General features: G+C 34.7%; 1 protein-coding gene across 5 annotated transcripts in view; it reads right to left on the minus strand.

Moving 5' to 3' along the window:
• LOC144964452 (protein regulator of cytokinesis 1-like) overlaps positions 1 to 9,179 on the minus strand; it is a 28,832-nt gene extending 19,653 nt beyond the window's left edge. For 4 of the 5 annotated variants that reach the window (XM_078898725.1, XM_078898724.1, XM_078898727.1 and 1 more), the window contains exons 1-5: positions 9,053 to 9,165; positions 7,132 to 7,390; positions 2,918 to 3,151; positions 1,510 to 1,680; positions 608 to 905 (exon numbers count right to left, since the gene is read on the minus strand). In XM_078898725.1, the coding sequence (XP_078754851.1) occupies positions 608 to 905; positions 1,510 to 1,680; positions 2,918 to 3,151; positions 7,132 to 7,390; positions 9,053 to 9,066 (976 nt within the window). In that variant the 5' untranslated portion in view covers positions 9,067 to 9,165. Of the gene's footprint in view, positions 1 to 607; positions 906 to 1,509; positions 1,681 to 2,917; positions 3,152 to 7,131; positions 7,391 to 9,052 lie in introns of all 5 variants that reach the window. The other variant, XM_078898728.1, reaches the window with a different exon arrangement.
• Positions 9,180 to 11,243: the final 2,064 nt, after the last annotated feature.

Here is an 11,243-nt window from a genome sequence, read left to right on the forward strand (position 1 = left end):
CATCCCTGTAATCTGGACAAAATGCTAGAATCAGAGGTATTCGAATTGGAGAAATGTGACTGTATTTATATACAATAAAGAAGACTTTTTTGTTTTTAAGGGTTTTACAGTGCTTGCAACATATTTAGGTCATTTCAGCACCAGCCAAAAGGAAGAAAATAGGAAAGTAAAAAGTTCAAGAATTACAATTGAAGCACACAAGAAAAAGTAGGATAAAAGGGAATTAGGTTTAAATAGGGAACAGATATAGATTCCAAGAGCACACTATCAGTGTACTTGGTTTGAGATTAGCTAAATGTCTCACCCAGACACAAGTGCAAGTCCCCACTAAGAACACACTCAAATGTTTATAATTCACTATATATGTAAAACAAATACAGTACATAACAGAGAGATGATCTACAAGACAAAAAGCATCATCTCCCAAAACTATACATTTGACTGTTTCCCTCCAGCCAGGGCCAGGACAAAACCAAGACAAAGACGGAAAGCAAGTAAGAAAACAGACATAGTGGGATAGAAATTCAGTGAGTACCTCCCTGCCCACTATGGAAGGTCAGGAACCCCACCCAGAAAACTAAATTTATCAATTCGAAAAAAGACTTGCCTTCAAAAAAGACGGTAAAACATTCCCTCTGTTTAGATCCGTAGAAACACTTGTCCCACCATGCCATCAGTTCTGTTCGGATCCCTTCGATGAATTTTTGAATGTGCTGCAGTTTGAGTTGCTCACAGGCAGCAATCTCTGACTTGAGGTCATTTAAAATTTTCAGGCAGTGACCATCTTTATCCAGTGAAAATGCCTCCCTTTCTATTTCAGGAGTCTCCAATCTGTTCCACAAGGCCTTTAGCCTGTCCCATAAATCCTCCACCTCCAGTTTCATTTGACTGTCTTTCTGGACAAGCTACAAAAAAAAAAAAAAAAAAAAAATAGATGACCATAAATTATATCTTAAAAAGAGGCTATAATTAAAACCTATTCAAACAAATTCAGAGAAAAATTGTAAATTTCATAATTCCATCATGTCAATGAAAAACACACATTCTATTTTTCAATGACGATGATGAAATTCTGAAATTTCTTATAAACAAACCGGATGTTGCTTGTGGATTGTAGTAGTAATTATGCATTTGCCTGAATTAAGATTTAGAATGAAACACAACGAACACTTTTTGATACTTTGCATAATAATAATAATAATAATAATAATAAATCTTTATTTAGACAAATGCACAATTGCTACAATCCACCAGCAAAATCTAATTTTTTATAAAAAGTTTCAATAAAAGATTTCAATTAACTTTTATACATATCACAACAGCCATCAAAATTACCTCAGACTTAGAACAATGTTAATTGACTTAACCATATCACCCTTTCATATTGATTTGATAAAGCAAACAGCTTAGCATGGCTAAACTATAATTGATATATTCTCAAATTGACTATATTACAACCCATTTTTAAATAAAAGAAAATTTAATTAAACATTAAGCAGAGGCCCATACTTCATCATGCAACATTCTCAAGTTGTTCATCTTGGTTGTGGACAAAGTGAATGTATCAGCATCTTCACACACTACGTCATGGGCAAAAGACGACTCTGGATCTGTTCCCATCACATTGTAAAGGTTACACACTTTGCTTTTAAAATCATTGAACTCAGCACTTCGCTTTTCCTGTAAATAAGAAAAAATGATTACAAATGTTAACAATATAGACAAATCAGAGAAACTTTTTTACACAGCTACTCGCATAAATGCATATACTAATATTTCCCAGTTTATAAAAATTTTACCATCATATCAACTCGCAGAAATGCATATGTAATATATCCCAGTTTATAAAAATTTTACCATACTCTGTACTCTTCGTGTTTAAAAGTGTCTACCTAACCCGCTTCCAGTGTTTGCGTTTTACTTTATCATAATTTTACTTTCCAACAGGGAAATGTGCTCAATTTTGGCCTTGACGAAACAGTGAAATTTATCGATCAGCTACTCAGTGAAAGTTGGCTACCTTTGGGATGACGACAGGTTTGGAAAGAGTAAAAATAAACTTAGGAATACACTGGAATGTAGGTATTCAGACACAACAATCCTATTAAAAATGTCGCTTAACCTTAGCAATATACCCACCATTACTATACTATAAACAACCATTGACCAATGTGTAGTCCTGTGGAATATTTTCAATTACGTTACATTCATTCGACTACATTTCATGAATTCTTTCATTCTTCATAACTTTCCTGATTTCTTTTCTTTACAATATTTGAATTTGACGAATTAGCTGATTTGAAATTGACTGGAATTTACGGGTCTAAATAGAGAATAAATACTTTGCAGTGATGGGGATTCAAACACATGACCCGACCGTTATTATGATAATTCTGCTTGGCCACGAGAGAGACATTCTCCAATTGACGTCATCCACCATCGTATTAATTTTTATTTGTTTTAAGAATCAACCCTCCAACCCCCCCCCCCTCCAGAATAAACAACTTTTAACACAACTAATGAAGATTGGTGGATCAATTATTGACGTCAGTATTCTGATAATAGTTAAAATATTTTTTGTGTGGCAATGCGGTATGATAGTCGCTTTCGGATCGGAAGGTCCCGGGTTCGAGCCTCGCTCGGCACATAGTTGAGTCCTTGGAAAAGGCTCTTTACTCTCATTCTCTTACCATACTCAGGTGTAAAATGAGTACCTTACCGTTATCAGCATTGTCTCTGTCCGAAAAAATTGTAATATCGCCTAACAGGCGTCTGTCAAGTCCTACATGTTAAAAGTTTCTGTTGGCCAGGGACCCCTTGTAAAGCGCTTAGAGCATGTCTAGTGGATATTGCGCTATATAAAAAGCTCTTTAAAAAAAAATGGTCTGTATATTGTGGGAAAAATCATGTACAATACCTTTTCCACCGTCATGCGATTGACATGTGCCTCTAGCTCTTTCAACTGAATCAAACTGGGAACAGTTCCCGATGGGACATAGTAAGGGATCTCGGCCAAAACCTCGCACAATTTATCATCTTTGGTCTGAAGATCTTTGTATTTGTCCATTCTGGCTGCCCTCTCTGCTTGTAGTGATTCGACTTTTGCGCGCAGCATGTGTTCCTCTTTCATCATGGCCAGATTCTCTGGAAGCTGAAATACAAGAACATAAAAAGAGATACTTGTACCAAAAAAAACTCCAAAAACAACAAAAAACAAACAGAAAAAAAAATTTAAAAAATTGAGCTTTTATATTGTGCAAAATCTCCTAAACATGCTCAAAGTGATTTACAAAGTGTCCCCAGCATACAGCAACAATTAACATGTAGGATAAAATTTGACGCACGTTAGGCGAAATTACAATTATTCTGACAGAGACACGGCTGTTAACGACCAGGTACTCAATTTACACCTGAGAATGGTGAGAGAATGTGAGTAAAGAGTCTTTTCCAAGGACTCAACCAAGCCCCACTCAGACTCAGAGTGGGACCCCAAGGCGAGTGTCATACCACTAGACCACATAGTCGCACAAGAAGCCAATGACTTCATTTTACAACTTTGATTTTCTTTGCAATGCAGATTGTCTGATAAACAAAATAAATCTATAACGATAAACACACAACTTCCCTTCATTTATCCCCTAGACAAAATCTGTTTAGAGGGACCATTCCAAGGGAAGATTGAAAGAGTACAGTAGGCATTTATATAGAAAGAGCACTCGACCAACAAGCATAGGTTATCAGTTTCAATCTAAGGTTGCAGACCTGCCAACCAACGTCAACCATTTGAAAAGATTTATCACATTTTCCCAAAAATATAAGATAATTATAATTTTCTCATAATTTTTCTCAAAAAAAAAAAAAAAAATCATTTTTTCAACACATGCAACCATCAAAAACTTTAAAATTTAATATTCACTGAACTTATAGAGATTTTATCAAGTAAGTAGAGGGAACGAAAAACCTGCAATTCCTATGGCAATTATCTGTCTGGCAACTCAGTTTCTCATCGAGGTGGAGACGATATTTAATGACTATCAACTATTACCCTTTTTTCATTATTTCCCCACTGCTGTTTATTTCTTCATAAAATCAGATCACTTAGTTATACTGTTGGAACCCAGCAAGTGACTGACAACAGCAGCTGCATGCTGTAAAATTGGCTACCTGGACGGGGATTCCCCTTTTTGAGGGTTAAGACACAAAGTATTGCATTTTCGTGATGTAATATAACACCATATCTAGATGACCACTTACATTACAATAATATTAACTCATGGAACAGACAGTACTACTTTCACTTGTTATGTTGGTTCTTTTTTCGTTTTATTGTGATTATTCTGATAGGTTTTATAAGCAATTTAGAATCCCTACTATTTTAAAACATTTTTGTTGTTGTGCGGACAATAAAAAATTCAAATCTTTAAAATCAGACGTTGGATTCTGAAACTAATTAATGCTTTGTCCAGTCTTAATATATTTACACAAAGTAAAACATTCATTTTCTGATTCAACACATTTTAACTACGTTTTTAATGGTCATAAATGTAATGGGCTGGACATCTGGTTATGTTCTCTTCATTTGTATTTTGTAATATATTTAAAAGATATGGAGATAAGTGGATTAAACAATTTAACACACTCCTAAAGAACATATAAAGCAATATATTGTGTGTGTAGGTTTTACTTCACTATTCCAAATAGAGACAAAACCATCATCATTACACCAAACAACAACACCATCACAGTGGCGTAGTAGATAATACAAGCAATGAATATGGTAGAAAAAGACATTCCTCTCTCTATCTCTTTCTTTCTTTCTCTCTGTCTCTCTCTCTCTCTCTCATACACACACACACATACATCCTGCATATACACACATACAAACGTAAAAGACAGGCTAAGAGAAATGCATCACATTCACACTACACCTAATTCATACCACTGACAACAACGATATAACGTCAACAGTTAGTACAGATAGTATTCCACAAAGACAAGTTTGACTGGGGAAAGTAAGAAGAGGAGGAGTGGGGGGGGGGGGGGGGGGGTACTCAAACATAGCCAAGATAGAGAAACTAATAGTGGCACCTCCTAGGAATTAACAGATATTCAGACATTATTCTCAATATTCACAATGTACAAGTAGTGCAGCTGGTGAATAAAACTTTCCCACACCAATCAACAGAGACATGACTGAAACAAACCTATTCATTTCATATTTCTTAAATCAGTAACAGATGTGTCTTTAAGAACTATTATTGTAAGGCTACTTGCAGAGAGAGAGAGAGAGAGAGAAAGAGAGAAAGAGTGTGTTTGTGTATGTCTATATATATATATATATATATATATATATATATATATATATATATATATATATATATATATATATACACACACGTTCCTGTACTACAATAAGTATGACTTCTTAAGTCCTTTACCATAATCGTGGGAACTTTTAATGATAAAACTGTAGAATCAGTGTAGTAAAGTGTTCCATGGTCAGTGGGAGTCCAGGAAATGATTACGACATTGTTTACATTGTGTAACTGGTCCAAATTCATCACCCACGATAGCCTAGACATCTCATAGACTGCTAGATATTCCCAGTGAAATTTGATACCCCACCCCTACACTTGTTACATATTTGTTGAACTGATTTAACATTAGTGCAACAGAAAGTAGACGGTTTGTACTATGTACTATTGTGAATACTAATAAACTGCAACGTCTGATTGTTGTTGTAGGGATTCCAGAAACATTTGATTTAAAAGATAAATGTAGTGAAAATGTGAGTCTACTTTGCTGTCTTCCTGAGAAAGAAATATACTGATGATATCTATGATATTTAGTCCACTGTGTGAGGGGGATTTCAATCTTTAACATGAGTGGTATAGGTTTACATTTAAGATAATTGTCGCTTGGCTATGCCATTATTTATCAGACCAATTAGACTACTCGCTTCACTGACTGCAGGCACGTGCCATGCCAGAGCGCAGGTAAAGAGAAGGTGAGTAGTGACCTCTTGACCTAGCATCTCAACTAAGTGATCCGCTGGTAAACCACAGTGTCCCCTTTTTGTTACAAAGGCTTTTGACTTTTTACATTTAGCACATCTTAGTCAACATTCCCAGATTATCATATTTTGGAACTCAAACTCAAAATGTGTTAAAATATGAAAAATCATACTGGTATGCAAGCCTGAGGTTGAGATCCTTTCCTCACTGACCTCATTTGTCTACAAACAGTAACCGCGTCACTGAGGCTGTAAGATCCAGTAGAAAGCTCTTTGAGACATACTAGCGCCCTATCACAAAGGTAGCAAGCAAAAGTTATTGTCCATGTAATTTAATCCTATAAAAACTTGACTAAAGCCAGGCACTGTTATGTTTGTGACCCCGAGGAGATTCTTTTCTTTCTTAAAAAATCGATTTCTTTTAAATGTAAATTTGAAAGACAGTAACAAATGACAAATTCTCCTTGCCAACCAGCATAGCCTACTTTAAAAATACTATTTTTATTTAAACATTAAAAATTATTTATTCATGACTTTTTCACATTTTCTTGTTTTGTACTTACTTACAATCTTCACATTAAAACTATTAACTAACTGATTCATTTTAAAAATTAGCACTGTGAAACGAAATTGAAATATGTCAGTGATGTTATAAATAAAACATTTAAATAGTCTGACATTGAGTCACTTATCAAGCATAAACTTTATGTCATTACTAAGAAAGAAAGGTAAATTAATTTTAAAAGGCAGTAAAAAAAAAGGAGAGTTGGCAGCTCAGCTGTGGTGGTTTTCAGGCAATGTCTAATGTACAAAAGTATTGCAGGTGTATAAACATAAATTTTTGCATTTTCGACTCCAGCCGAATGGAATTCTTTACCACCTAAAACCCAAAAATGTGAAAGTCTACCAGTCTTCAAATAGCATCTAAAAACAAATCTTTTTCATTCTGCTTATCGTGATTCTATGTGAACTTCGAACGAGATATGTGTGAGACTGATGGTAGTGATTTTGTAGTCGAATGAATGAACATGTGTGAAACTAAAAAAAACTATTGTAAAGCACCTCTGAGCACTATTTGTGGATACTGGCGCTATATCAAATAATAATAATAATAATACCTGCATGTAGTCGACAGATAATTCTTCACAAAGTTTGTTCAGTTGAACTTTAAACATTTGAATGTTTTTTGTTAACTTTGCCAACATGCTTTGCTCCTCTGCTAGCATCTCCTTCGTCAATTTTCTGATGTGGTGAAGAACGGCGTCCAAACGAGATTTTTTGGCAACTTCATCCAGGCCAACCTTCTCCCATACTGTGTTTAAAGCGTCGATAGTCGAGTCAATGACTGCATGGGAATCAAGGCGTGCCTGCTCTTTGCTAGAAGATAAATAAAAAGCATTTTAAGTAGATTGGATTGTATGTTGACTTTCAGTCATTTAGCAACAATTACTCAGCTTCCCGTGTTTCCCACTGCATCATTGGTACTACTATAATGTGCCTGTGCGGCTATGTGGTCCAGTGATATGACATTCGCCTTCGGATCTGGGTTCAAGTCCTGAACCGCGCACAGTTGGGTCCTTGGAAAAGGCTCTTTACTCCCATTCTCTCACCGTACTCAGGTGTAAAATGAGTACTTGACTGTTAACAGCGTTGTATCTGTCTAAAAAAATATTGTAATATCACCCAACAAGTGTCATGTTTCATTCAACATGTTATGTGTTGCTGTTGGCTAGGGATCCCTTGTAATCTTGTAAAGCGCTGTTAACAAGTTTAGTAGATATTGCGCCATATAAAAGCCCAAGTTCGTTTGTTTTGCTATTAGGCCTACAAAACATTCGTAGAATTATGAAATTTTGTCTCCAATCTCACAACTTTATGAGCATCTTTCAGTCATTAAAACGTATTGAAAATGAAAGTCAACACCAGACTACATAATTTCAATGATTTTGAAAACTTATTTATACTTGTGAGTATAAAAAGCAACAGACATTCTTGGGTAATGTTTGCATTAATTATTTTCAGCTATAATTGGAAAGATGACACTTTTTGTATATTTACTATAAAACCCAATAAATCTTTTTTTTTTTTAACTAACCACCTATTTTTATATTTTTGGCACTGAGTTTCAGTTTTCAACTTCAAAGCATATTGAGATTAAAGTTATAAATCCTTGCGAGTCATATTCGAAGACCCATTCATTACCATTGAATTTCTCAATTTGGAATCAATGAGGATGCTTTTCATTGCTCTGGTTCAGCCTCACCTAGACTAGAATTCAGAATTCAGTTGACTCACATTGACTGAGTATGATGGGTGCCTATGAATATGAACGAGAAACTCAACATAGAAGTAGGTGTGTTTCAAAGAGCAACTAAGATAATGCCGTGTGTAAAAGATAAAGGATATATGACGGTTGAATGATTGAAAATAGGGCTCAAGTTCAAGGGAGCCGGGGTGTTCTTCATTCCCAGGGGGTCTATTTCTTCACTTCTTCTAGCATCATTCTGGTACTATTCTAGTAGTAACTACCCAAAAGGAATGCATGAAAAACAATTTTTGTTTTAGCCAAAATGTGGTTGGGTATATCTAATAGTAAAAATTTACCCATAATCATCAAAAACTTGAAAAATAGTCTCTGCTTCTTACTTCTCAATATTGAAATTTAAAACCAACTTCAACCCGGGGTCGGGAGCGCACCTCTGCCTCTAACTCTATATTTCCAATATTCAGTCTCCATTCTCAGATAACCTTTCTATTCGTAATTTATCAAGGATTCGTCATTCACAAGAACTTAAAATGTATTTGCCACCACCTCTGCGAGAAGATTTATTCAAGGTCCAAGGCCAAAGCCAAAGGCAAATGAATGAACACGGAAAGCTGAATGAGAATGGAAAGGTGGCTGTGGCTCACGACAATGATCATGGCAATGGACATAGCACGGTACGCACTCGAATCGATGCAAAATGCAAGATATTCAGGTGAATCGGCCATATATAAATAGTGCAAAGAATATAAAGTAATTTATGTTTCTAGACTTACACTTTGGACGCCATGTTTCTAAAAGAAATAGTCTACCTAGTCCGTTGTACTTCGTCGCTGTCAGTCACTTTACTTTACGTTTGTTTTCATTCCTGTCATTCCTCTATTTTGAAACACGCGCATGTGTGATGTGTTGTGATTGGATGAATTTTACTTCCCGTCAACCAATTTATGGAAGGGAAATAATAAAGATAAAAGATCATAAAGGCTAGGGAGACCACGATTATAGTCCCTTAACCAAAATTGCACACTTTGTTATTGACCATCGAGGTGTCGGGAAAGAGCAGTGGCGGTTCGCTAGAAAATCAAGAGGGGGTGGACAGAGGAGGATGCAGCTTATCTGTTATCACTCTCAGTATTTCAGCTTTTTTTACAACTTACACAAAGTCGACAACGTTGAGTAAATAAAATGAAAATGATAATAATAATAAAATAATAATAATAATATAATAATAATAAAATAATAAATAATATAATAATAATAATAATAATAATAATAATAATAATATGATAATAATAATAATAATAATAATAATAATAATAATAATAATAATAATAATAATAATAATAATAATAATAATAATATAATAATAATAATAATAATAATAATAATAATAATAATAATAATAATAATAATAATATAATAATAATAATAATAATAATAATAATAATAATAATAATAATAATAATAATAATAATAATAATAATAATAATAATAATATTGATATATAATAAATTATTATTATTATTATTATTATTATTATTATTATTATTATTATTATTATTATTATTATTATTATTATTATTATTACAACAATAATATATGGTTTTTATTTAGTGTCTTACCCCGTATATCAATAAGCTCAAAGTGCTTAACAGTAACGTGGACGTTTCGGGTACAAACCCTTCGTCAGCACAACAATACACAAATAAACGTGGAAAACAAATAAAATATAATGAAAAATAACTTGTATCGTCTGTACTCAATGGTGGTTGCAGTATGAATTTTTAATTCAGAAAAGTGAGTGGAGCAGGCACTTATGATGGTAACAACAAGATATGAAGTGAGTAGAAAAGTGCCAGAAGACAATAGAGAATAAAAATTTTTTTTTTTCGCGGCGGTGGTGGGGTTTGAACCTGCGACCTTATTGGTACGACAACTCCGCCTGGCAGGTGAGAGCGTGGCTCTACCGTGTGAGCTATCCACGAACACAAAAATATTCGTTTCAAACCCAAAGTCATTTCTAGATCCCTCCCTCACCCACTTCTTGAGATCGCCGATTCGTTCACCACCATCGCGAAGTAATTTTGACCAGCAGTTAAGCTTAATAGCCAATATTCTCATCACAAACATATAACATAGAAACGATTGAGACATTGAGTATGGTTCAAACCCCACCACCGCCGCGAAAAAAAAATTTTTATTCTCTATTGTCTTCTGGCACTTTTCTACTCACTTCATATCTTGTTGTTACCAACATAAGTGCCTGCTCCACTCACTTTTCTGAATTAAAAATTCACCCCATACACCGGAGCATACTCAATGTCTCAATCGTTTCTATGTTATATGTTTGTGATGAGAATATTGGCTATTAAGCTTAACTGCTGGTCAAAATTACTTCGCGATGGTGGTGAACGAATCGGCGATCTCAAGAAGTGGGTGAGAGAGGGATCTAGAAATGACTTTGGGTTTGAAACGAATATTTTTGTGTTCGTGGATAGCTCACACGGTAGAGCCACGCTCTCACCTGCCAGGCAGAGTTGTCGTACCAATAAGGTCGCAGGTTCAAACCCCACCACCGCCGCGAAAAAAAAAAAAAAAACAAAACAAAAAAAAAAAAAAAAAAAAAAAAAAAAAAAAAAAAAAAAAAAATTTTATTCTCTATTGTCTTCTGGCACTTTTCTACTCACTTCATATCTTGTTGTTACCAACATAAGTGCCTGCTCCACTCACTTTTCTGAATTAAAAATTCACCCCATACACCGGAGCATACTCAATGTCTCAATCGTTTCTATGTTATATGTTTGTGATGAGAATATTGGCTATTAAGCTTAACTGCTGGTCAAAATTACTTCGCGATGGTGGTGAACGAATCGGCGATCTCAAGAAGTGGGTGAGAGAGGGATCTAGAAATGACTTTGGGTTTGAAACGAATATTTTTGTGTTCGTGGATAGCTCACACGGTAGAGC

This window comes from Berghia stephanieae, chromosome 2 (genome assembly GCF_034508935.2).
Source record: "Berghia stephanieae isolate SIO BIC M18660-M18661 chromosome 2, UCSD_Bste_1.3, whole genome shotgun sequence".
Lineage (NCBI taxonomy): Eukaryota > Metazoa > Mollusca > Gastropoda > Nudibranchia > Aeolidiidae > Berghia > Berghia stephanieae.